Source organism: Callithrix jacchus, chromosome 19, assembly GCF_049354715.1.
Source record: "Callithrix jacchus isolate 240 chromosome 19, calJac240_pri, whole genome shotgun sequence".
In the NCBI taxonomy this organism is placed as follows: domain Eukaryota; kingdom Metazoa; phylum Chordata; class Mammalia; order Primates; family Cebidae; genus Callithrix; species Callithrix jacchus.
Window position 1 is genome coordinate 38,166,499 of NC_133520.1, and position 11,115 is coordinate 38,177,613.

Below are 11,115 nucleotides of genomic sequence, written 5' to 3' on the forward strand. Positions count from 1 at the left end.
GGGTTGAAGGGAAAGGGAGGGGTGGTGGAAATATTCTATATCTTGATAGTGGTGATTACATGACTGTCTGTTTTTCCTAAACGTATCAAACTGGACATATAAGAAGGGTGAATTTTACTGGGCTATACCTCTATAAGCCTAAATCTTAAAAGCCAAGTGACTTGAAAGAGCTCACACTGTTCTTTCTGTAAATGTGTTTAAATGAATAATACTCTGGTAAAAATCTAATAATCAAAACTGACTCAGCAAGATGTAGAAAATCCAACTTTATTTAATAGACATCATCCTGTGAAATTAGCCAAAAGGAAAATCAACTTCTTAGCCCACATGAAACATACATATTTGACTGCAATTCACTAGAATAGTAGAATGGTTCAGATCTTCCTCACCATGCTGACTAGTGAAAATTCTATGAGTCTTGCTTATAAAATTTCCTTGCATGGGAAAACCCTAAAGACACTTAATTCATCTTCATTTAGTTAATGTCTGCTTGTAATAAAGACTTGCTGGTGTTTGAAAATGTTAACACTTCAGTTTCTTTAACAGAAAAATATTAGGAAACGACATCTAGTGCAGATCTTACTTTAGACATGATGAAACAAAAGCCTAGTTTAAATGACTAGTTTTTGCCTAAATTAAATGCTTTATGTGTTTAAAAGATATTATACAGAACTGATTCACAGCAGCTGATAAAAGAACCTCGGTTCAATAACATCGCCAAATCATTGCTACCTCCTCTCCACTTACAAACCATGAGAGGAGTTGGGGGGAGCATGAGAAAGGGTTAGAAGACAGGCACAGTCAACTCCGCTGTCCCTGAGGGCTGACTCATGAAGTCAGCTCTCCTTTGTGCAGGAAACTGTCCTCATTCAAACATCTGGGAGGGGCTGATGCCTGCAATCCTCACTTCACATCACCAACAGATACCTGGCTCATCTCCTCCATCCTCTGTCCCTTCATACCATGGAAGAGAAGAGCCATCTCAGAGACAGAAACCAAGACGTTGAGATGAAATTATTAAAAAAGAGGCTACTGCAAAAGTATGAAAAGCCTAAGGTTAACCAACAAGGAAGGCAGGGTGTTTCTGTTCGTCTAAGCTGAGGGAAGATATCAACATCAAGATATCTACTATTTTTCCACTCCATTTTTTTTCTTTTTTCCATTGAGTGTCTTGTAAGGGTTGGGTAACAGATAACGCACTAGGAAGTGAAATGACATGACGTTAATGTGCATATGGTCTATGAAGGAAGTGGACTGTAAAGAGCTCAAGCAACGTATAGTTACAAGTGGAGATAAAGGCCACAACAAATACATGCAGGTCCTACTGTCATAAAACCATGGGGTTGGCCGGGCGCGGTGGCTCAAGCCTGTAATCCCAGCACTTTGGGAGGCCGAGGCGGGTGGATCACGAGGTCAAGAGATCGAGACCATTCTGGTCAACATGGTGAAACCCCGTCTCTACTAAAAATACAAAAAATTAGCTGGGCATGGTGGCACGTGCCTGTAATCCCAGCTACTCGGGAGGCTGAGGCAGGAGAATTGTCTGAACCCAGGAGGCGGAGGTTGCGGTGAGCCGAGATCGCGCCATTGCACTCCAGCCTGGGTGAAAAGAGCGAAACTCTGTCACAAAAAAAAAAAAAACCATGGGGTGCAGAAGCAGAGTTCCTCCCTAATCTAGTGAGGGAGGTCTTTCAGAGAAGGGCATGAGAGCCAGCATCTCCAGGAAGAGACATTATCAATCAGTCCAAGTTCAAATAGGGAAAATTTTTTTAATTGTGCAGTAAAAAAGTAGCTTGTATAACTGCTCTAAGGTGAGGCTGAGTTTGGTGGCTTGAGGAACATCAAATAAAAGGAGAATGCCTGTAAGAGGGTGAGTGAAGGGAGAGGGAGACGAACCAAATTGGAGAGATACGCAGAATCCAGTTCTTAGAGAATCGTAGGCCCTGGTGAAGAGTCTGCATTTTATTCTGGATGCAATGAAGAACCATTGAATGGTCTCAGGCAAGGAAAAGGCATGATGAGATACGTTTTTTGAAGATTATTCTGTCTACTCACGAGGAAAAGGTGGGAAACATGGCCACCACATATAGCCAACCCTAACAAAACATCCTTTATTCTAGCTTTCTACACTTGAAATTCTAGCTTTACGTTTCTACACTTGCATTATACAATCAATAGAAAGAAAACGTGTGCGCTAGTCAATGTCTAACCTGCTGCCATGGCATGCAGGTAATCACCAGAGAACTCTATTATAGTGGCCCTGAGAGGTGTTAGTTCTAGTGGGGCAGCCACTCTGGAAGTAATCGCAAAGAAAAAAACTGACATGCTCTGCTCTTACCATTTTATTTCCTCATCTGGGTTTCGCTTTCTGGGCTTCTTTTGATTCTCTCCAAGGCAACTATATGGAAACACACAAGAAAAAAGAGAGACTGTTACTACCCTCCAAGTTTTTTCACCTTCTTCTCTAACTTTCTGAACCATTAAACCAAACCTGCCCTTTCTTTGTGACAAACTTCCCTTTACTTAAAAATCAATAAGCACAGCACTTTGGGAGGCCGAGGTGGGTGGATCACAAGGTCAAGAGATCGAGACCATCCTGGTCAACATGGTGAAACACCGTCTCTACTAAAGATACAAAAAATTAGCTGGGCATGGTGGCGCGTGCCTGTAATCCCAGCTACTCAGGAGGCTGAGGCAGGAGAATTGCCTGAACCCAGGAGGCGGAGGTTGCAGTGAGCCGAGATCGCGCCATTGCACTCCAGCCTGGGTAACAAGAGCATAACTCCGTCTCAAAAAAAAAAAAAAAAATCAATAAGCAGTCACAGATGGAATGTATATCAGAAACTAACCGCAGAGATCAGGCTGAAGGGACAAAATGCCCACAGTCTGACCTTCGATTCTCTCGGTCTTGGGATTTATCATGACCCAATATGCAAACTTCCTGAATCTCCAGAGGAGGTTAGAGCTCCCAAGAAGCTGCAAAGACCTTAGCAACAGGGAGGTGCCGCCTCTGCAACAACCCAGGGCAAGATGAGGTTTGCACACACCTTTGCGGTGTATGAGGACTGTCAGTCTTGGCCCTCTGAACCACAGCAAGCTTCGCTGGGCCCTGCTGCATGTGGACATCCATGTACAGATAAGACACCAGGATCTTTAGGTACATTCAGAAAAGCTGATTTTTTCTATTACTCTTGGTGTTTTGCCATCAATTATCATCATCTTTACGATAATCAGGCAAACACTAAACGATGAAGTTGAGAAATCAGGCGATTTGCATGGTTAACACAATAGTTAGCAACTTGTGTTTGTGACTTGATTCATCAAACTTTCTACCACACCAGTTGTCCAAACATGGCATTTCTTTGAGTGGCTTTCTTTTCCTCTGTAATCACAGCTGCAACACTGGTCTATCCTTCTGCTTCTATGTAGCTTTGCACGTACGAGCCTCACCTCTGCTTACCAGCAGTATTCAGAGAAAGTATTTGGAACCAAGGCTGAGAAAGTGCCTTCCCTGAATATAGCTCATATGTATATGTTCAGGAAACATCGCTACATATCAACACACAAGGCCACTAAGCAAAGAATGTATTCGTTAAATATAAAATAATGTCAATTTACAGAGGAGGGGGCATTTTTATAGAATCAGTTGCTGATGGAGAGATTTTGTGTAATAGTCACAATTACAGTCAAATCTGGATGTAATGCTTATTTAATATTGTAGATTGGGCCAGGTGCAGTGGCTCATACCTGCAATCCCAGCACTTTGGGAGGCCAAGGCAGGTGGATCACGAGGTCAAGAGATCGAGACCATCCTCGCCAACATGATGAAACCTCATCTCTACTAAAAATACAAAAATTAGCCGGGTTTGGTCGCATGCATCTGTAGTCCCAGCTACTCGGGAGGCTGAGAAAGGAGAATCACTTGAACCCGGGAGGCAGAGGTTGCAGTGAGCCAAGATCATGCCACTGCACTCCAGCCTGGCAACAGAGTGAGACTCTATCTCAAAAAAGTAAAAAATAAAAATAAATGTAGTGTAGATTGTAAATCAGGTAAAGAGTGTCTCCTTTTTTTCTCCCCCTTTTCCCAGAATCCAATTTTCTCATGATTCCATCTTTCTAAACTGGTCAATAAAGAATCTGGTAAAATAATTGTCTTTGGGGTTATTAATGGTTCACTGACTTATACCCCCAAAGGGTGTTTGTATTTTAAAGTTGAAAACAAGACAGGAAAGTACTTAGCATCAGTAGGGACCTAATTGGAATTCCACACCATTAGTATTACTGAACATAACTGGATACTGAATTCTACTGTGAATAAAGTAAAAGTGTTTTTCTTAATCAAGAGGAATTCAGATAATATCAGGCCATAGGTGATATACAAAAATTTGTTGACCAAATAAACAAATCAATGAATACTCTACTGTTTTAAAATGGGCATTTTATTAAGCTTTAAATGTATCTTGGCCAAAGAATTAAGCTTATGGGTAGTTTTTTATACCTTCTAGGTTTTTTCTTCTTGTTTTTAAACTTTCTAAATGTTGGATGTTGACTTATGACTTTATAACTCCACAAAGAAAGTCTTAATAAACATCACCCAGAAGCAACAATGTGCACACTATTTCTCCAACTACCAAGCAGTAAAATTGAAACTCAGTAAGCTATAACTGAAAGTGTACATGTCTCGGCATAAGGAGTACACTAAGTAATCCTTACGCTAAAGAAGGAATCACAAAGGAACCTTCCAAAACCACGGAATAAATAATAATGCAAGCTACACAGGACTATTTGCGGGATAAAGTGAAGTGCGAAGAAAAGAGGCTGCGAAAATACATTCATAAGAAAATATAAATAACTAACAATGACAACGTAAGCATTTGTCTTAAAAAGTTGGGAGAAACAAAGGAAACAAGAAAGTTGTAAGTAAAAATGAATATGACAGGGAACCAGATCTTAGAAAATAATAACATCGGCAAGACAGCCAAAGTCTGGAAAGACCAAACAAAGAAATAAGGAAGAGGGACAGAAATACAGGAAGTTCAGAACAAGCATTAGAGACACAAAACAAACGTGATGAATAATTGTGTAAAATAAATATGATGACTTAGAATGAATACCTTGGAAAAAATAAAATGCAAAATCTGGCACATGAATGCCATCAATAACAAACAATTCCAGCTTACACAGCCGCATACACAATTTACCCAACTTCAGGTGACAAATATACTCTCATAAATAAGATATTTCAGAAAGTAGAAAAATGTAAAATGATGCCAACCCATTTAATGAGATTGGTAAGCTTTAATTTTAAATTAAATAAGTCAAATTTTTTAAAAATCACAGGTCCAATTCAGTCATGAAAATAGATGCAACAATCCTCAATAAAATATAAGTTAACTAAATCTAAAACTATAGTAAAATGGCACACAGCACAATCAAATGGGTTTTATCCCGGAAATCTAAGGATAGGTAGTCAGCAAAAATATTTATTAATATAATTAACCACTTTAGAAGTCTAAGAGAAGAATCATGAGGTTATCCCAATAGTTTAAAAATGCATTTGGGCCGGGCACGGTGGCTCAAGCCTGTAATCCCAGCACTTTGGGAGGCTGAGGCGGGTGGATCACGAGGTCAAGAGATCGAGACCATCCTGGTCAACATGGTGAAACCCGTCTCTACTAAAAATACAAAAAATTTTCTGGGCATGGTGGCGTGTGCCTGTAATCCCAGCTGCTCAGGAGGCTGAGGCAGGAGAATTGCCTGAACCCAGGAGGCGGAGGTTGCTGTGAGCCGAGATCACGCCATTGCACTTCAGCCTGGGTAACAAGAGCGAAATTCCATCTCAAAAAAAAAAAGCATTTGATAATGTTTGGTCCTTATTAACAATAAAAACCCTCAAAAGAGCTGGGCACAGTGGTGAATGCCTATAATCCCAGCTCCTTGGGAGGCTGAGGCAGGAAGATCATTTAAGCCCAGGGGTTCAAAGCTGTAGTGCACTCTGACTGCGTCTGTGAATAGCTACTGAACACCAGATTGGGCAACACAGTGAAGTCGCATTTCTACATATTAGAAAAAAAAGTAGAATTTTCTTATTTTGATAGAGGCAATATGCCAAAAACATTAATGCCAAACATAAATGTCAAAAATATACAGCAAACTTAATGAAAACAATTTAGGGAAAAAATTATGATCAGTTATAAGACAAGGATGCCTAAGAATTCTGACATTGTTAAACATAATTATGCTATAAAATAAGATAAAGGTACCTATAAGATTTATAAGAAATGAAAAAGAGTAGAAAAATCTTTAACTTTATACATGATATATTAACTATGTAAAATTTCTATGGCTACAACTGGGGAGGAATGAGTTGCCAGAAAAATCTTTAACTTTATAGATGATATATTAACAATGTAAACTATGTAAAATTTCTATGAATTTCACTAGGATTTAAAAGCCATGAAAAAAATGAGAAATTGAACAAGGCTAGTGAATACAAAATCATCTTGCAAAATTCAATAAGATTCCAACAACAACGGGCTAGGAAAAAATGCCACTCATAGATTTATTATTGTTGCATATGGTATCTAGAAATCAATCTAACAAAGAATAAAAGAAAAACAAAAAATTAAACTATTAGAAAGCATTAAGGAATATTTAAATAAATGTAGTTGTAAATAATTGTTTTGATTGGAGTATTAATAGTATATCTGCATAAACATAGAAGTTTGCAAATACATCTGTATATTCACAGTGGTATCCCAATCAAAGTTCAGGCTGGCGCTTTTGATAAAATACACAAATTCAGATTTTGTGTAAAAGTTTATACGGGAGGATAAAGTCTTCAAAGAACTAAATCAATTTTGAAATAAAAACTAAAGAGAGTGTGTGATGGACAGTGCCCATGGCGATGTCAACATTTACGTCACCCTCTCACTAGCCAGAGAGACTAGAAAGCAGCAGCTACCTTCCCCAGACTCATTGGCAGCCAAGTATCAGGCTGCAAATGAGGCACTGCCCAAGGTAAGGCCTCTGACAAGCAGGGTCAGAGCCACAAGAGGCTCTCTGCATCAGTGTCGTGGAGGCCATTCTCCAGCCTCTTCTCACACCACATCTGTGATCCAAATGACTGACAAATTCCAAGGCGACTCTCTGGGAATGCATTTACTGAATTTCCTCCTCATTTTGGTAGTTCTTAGGAGTTTCAGCTCTTTACCATCTCTTTGTTGGGGCTCAGAAAATGATACTTCAAAATAAAGGCCTCAGAAGCAGCTCTCTCTTTCTCCTGCCCTCCTCTCTCTGGCAACTCATTCCTCCCCAGGGCTAGTCATAGAAATTAGAATCCCTCTTCCCTGAGGTGATTCATACCAGAACCTCTTTTGTCCAAAGCCAGACATATAATGAGTAAGGTGACTCTAACTTTCCCTCTATCTTTCTGTGTAAGAACCAGCCATAAAGAAATTATCTGACCTACTTTGTTTGACTGTAGGTCATGAGCCCCGATTCCAGAGAGTGTTCTGCCCCACACCCATAAGTAAGGAACGCCGCACAGAGAGGTCAAGAAGAATCTAAACAGACAGAACAAGACTTCCTGCGATTTTCCACTCAGTCTATGAGCATTAGGTCATATCCTTTTCGTCCAATCACATTTCTACATGGCTATCCATAATCTGTTGAACCTAAGCATAGAAATGGACAGTTTCCTTTGCATCTTTGGGTCTTCATTCTCAGGCTCCTGTGTCGCATAAAACAATGATCAATAAATTTGTATGTCTTTTGTCCAATTAATCTGCCTTTTCTCAGTTGATTTCAGAGAACCTTCAGGGAGCAAAGGGGAAGTTTTCCCATTGCCCCTACATCATTCTTGGTATATTTTAAGAGCTTGTTAACGGTCTATATCTCTGTCATTCCTCCATACTCACTGAAGACAGATATTTCTTCCTAAAATGCATGCCACACTGCATCTTTCTCCAGCTTATAAATGTTCACTCATGTGTCGCTTCCTATGTGCCTTTGAAGGACCTTCATTAACAGACCCCCAACTTCATTCTCAATTTCTTCTGCTTCTGGAGTCATCTCTGAACAGTGTGTCCTCCTATTGATAGTAATACCATATACTTGAACCTCACACATTTTCAGTTTGTCCCTTCTGTTTGGACTGTCTTTTCCTACTTTGTAAGTCTGCCTAACATTTACAACACAATCCAAATGGCAGTTCCTCAAACATGTCCTTCCTTCCTGCTATCCCAAATCAGAATTCCATTCCTTCCTTCCTCTTGTTTCTATAGTGCACTGTTTGTTCTTCTACACAGAACACATTAGCATCTGCCTAATCTGAAATAGGAGCTATTGTGGTGTAACAGAAATGACAGATGACTTGGCCTCATAAATTACACGTGAGATTCATAATTTTATAGCAAAGGTAACCTTGACAAGTTTTAATTTTCTCGTAATTTTGATTATCTGAGCCACATAATCTCTATTTTCTTAAAGCTGAGTCGGAGTGATCAGGTACTATGTTCTTTGAAGGGGCCTATCCATTTTTAAAATTTGCTTCCATATCTATTTTCTTTCCATGTTTAATTCTTTATTGAGATCAAGACCATTGTCTTACATAGGCTTTCCATAAACCCTGATTAACTTTAAAAGAAGGGAAGCATTTTTTTCTTCAGGATAAATATTTGAATTTACCTCTCAGCACAATTGTGTCATTTTTCCTCCGTCTACTGCCCAGAGTCATCCTCATCCTGACTGTGATGGCCCTTCCCCATCCACAAACCCTTAAGCTCTTTGAGAAATAGGAAGTTACTGAAAGACTAAATGAAGAAGTCAAGGGACAGCAGTGCTCTTTAACCCGGTCGAGGGAGATGGCATGAACTAGCAGGTGTGGGAAAGACAATCTGCTGCCTCACTAAGACATCTTCTCTGACCTACTTTGTTTGACTATAGGTCGTAAACCCCCATTCCAGAGAGTGTTCTGCCCCATACTCGTAAGTAAGGAACGCTGCACAGAGAGGTCAAAAAGAATCTAAACAGACAGAACAAGACTTCCTGCGATTTTCCACTCAGTCCATTAGCATTAGGTCATATCCTTTTCGTCCAGTCATGTTTTACACGGCACCCACTGGAGCACAGGAGTGGCGTGATGAGAGTTTTTCCATGGGCGTATCACTGTAGTCACATCACAAGCAACCCTGTCTGGAAGGGGACTGGAAAGTGGACAGAGGGGTGGGATGTGGTACGCTCGGTCATTTAAGATGAAGCAAGATGTAAGAACAATAATTGCTGTTATCTGTATACACTCTACAAGTTATGAAGTATTGGAAGAGTATAAGGCCAAACATTACCAAAAAAAGGTGTGACTAAGGTCAAAAGCGTTCAAATGCATATTCTGCCTCCATAATTTGCAAGAACCTGACAGTTCATTCTCATACCAACCCACAAAGCTGATAGATGGGAAGGCGAGCTCTGCACCCACATAAAGAGAAAAAGGAGCAGAAAAATTCAAGTGGCAATTGTCTAGGGTTGCCAGATGAAATACCAGATGCACTGCCACATTTGAATTTCAGATAAACAATGAATAACTTTTTAGTAAAATACAACCCATGTAATAATGCCCAAAATATTATATGAGGCAGTCTTACTAAAAAAAATTGTTCTTCTGAAATTTGAATGTGACATAGCATCCAGTATTTTAGTTTTCCACATCTAGCATCCTATCATGGTTCGAGAGTAAGGCAAGAGAAGGAGTCAACCGAGCATCACTGTGTGCTCTGAAAGGGTGCTGTCTTCAAGCTCAGCCTTCCTGAAGCACACCCTTACAAATGCATGTGTCCAGCCTCCCTATCTCTGTTCTCTTTCTCCCAAGAAAGGCGGCACCCAGAGTCCAGACTCACCTGAGTTTTCGCAGGAGATAATTTCCCATCCTTTCACGGTGACTCGGTTTCTTAGCTCCTGAGTTTCACTCTACTTGGGGAAGTTCTGAACAAAGCACCAAGAGGCAAAATGCATGAGGCAGGACGTTGCATCTGACCACTGGTTTGTGCCCCTGCCAGCCACAAGCTGCCAGGGGCCTGGGCGTGATAGAGAAGGCAGGAAGAGCCCAAAAGGGGAGGCGAAAAGGAAAGCGTGAGTGTGTGTGTGCGCATGCCTACACACACATGCACGCTCATGCACACACGTGGGCGTACAGTGGGAAAAAAACAGGCTGAAACATGAGTGAATCTAACACTCCAGGTTCACTTTGCTTTCAAGGAAATTCTAGTATTGCAAGATCAAACAAGGTAAGGACTTCCCTATTCCTCAGAAATGAGCATAATAAGATTACACAAGAATGGTAATAAGAGAGTTGCGTTTTTGCTGGAATAGAAATGATAAATCCAGATTCATGATTTTTTAGGCACACTGTTCATTACAGTGTGGAGATCTGAGATCTCGAGATTCCAAATAGATTGTCCTCTTCCAAACATACAAAGAGAACACCTCTTCTTGGGAAAAAAAAAAAAAAAACAAAGTTAGAAATAAAATTTCTCTTTGCAACTCTGGTAATGATAATCGGATCAAATGTCAATATCCTTTCCTCAGAGGTCTGATACTCCCAAAGACAAGATGGGAAAGAAGGAGGAAAACAAAGCATGAGAACAGAAGGTTATCAAAATTACTTGGGGTAGGTTAAGAAGCCATTGTTCTGGTTGTCAGCTGGAAGGCTAACTCCACAATGGGGAAAACGCAGGGCCTGGAAGACCTGTTGCCAGCATCTGGTCCCCCACTTCCTCCCCTACGCCGCCCACCAGAGCCACAAAGCACAAGCTGGTTCTAGTGATAATTTCAAGGCCACAATATCAGCAGCAGGAGATTAGCTAACAGCTGACTCTGGCTGTTGCTGTCAGGAGACTGAAATCGCTTATTCACAGTGTCTCCTGCCCAATGCTGTGCTCCACAGGTGGTTGATTTTCTTCAGTTTCCAACCAACACAAAATCTATTTGCTGGATTTAGAAACTACATGCTCACCTATTTGAACCTTTTTTTTCCCCAGTGAGGAAATCAGAACTGAGGAAGTTTCAGTGACTGTTAACGAGCAGCAAAATTCAGGAGTCTGGAGTGCTCTATAATTATTT

At 40.4% G+C, this 11,115-nt stretch overlaps 2 protein-coding genes across 9 annotated transcripts in view; one reads left to right on the forward strand and one right to left on the reverse strand.

Moving 5' to 3' along the window:
* GCSAML (germinal center associated signaling and motility like) overlaps nucleotides 1-10,092 on the reverse strand; it is a 29,297-nt gene extending 19,205 nt beyond the window's left edge. The window contains exons 1-2 of one of the 2 annotated variants that reach the window (XM_003735264.6): nucleotides 9,894-10,092; nucleotides 2,339-2,398 (exon numbers count right to left, since the gene is read on the reverse strand). In XM_003735264.6, coding sequence (XP_003735312.1) covers nucleotides 2,339-2,398; nucleotides 9,894-9,922 — 89 coding nt within the window. In that variant the 5' untranslated portion in view covers nucleotides 9,923-10,092. Of the gene's footprint in view, nucleotides 1-2,338; nucleotides 2,646-9,893 lie in introns of those variants that run through there. The other variant, XM_035281439.3, reaches the window with a different exon arrangement.
* The window catches only part of LOC100387335 (olfactory receptor 2B11), a 103,129-nt gene that overhangs the window by 41,458 nt on the left and 50,556 nt on the right, over nucleotides 1-11,115 (forward strand). For 5 of the 7 annotated variants that reach the window (XM_078357072.1, XM_078357071.1, XM_078357074.1 and 2 more), the window contains one exon: nucleotides 11,034-11,115. The exons of 1 other annotated variant lie outside the window; for it this stretch is intronic. The gene's annotated coding sequence lies outside the window, so the exon portion shown is untranslated. Of the gene's footprint in view, nucleotides 1-10,581; nucleotides 10,664-11,033 lie in introns of all 7 variants that reach the window. One more of the 7 variants, XM_078357076.1, reaches the window with a different exon arrangement.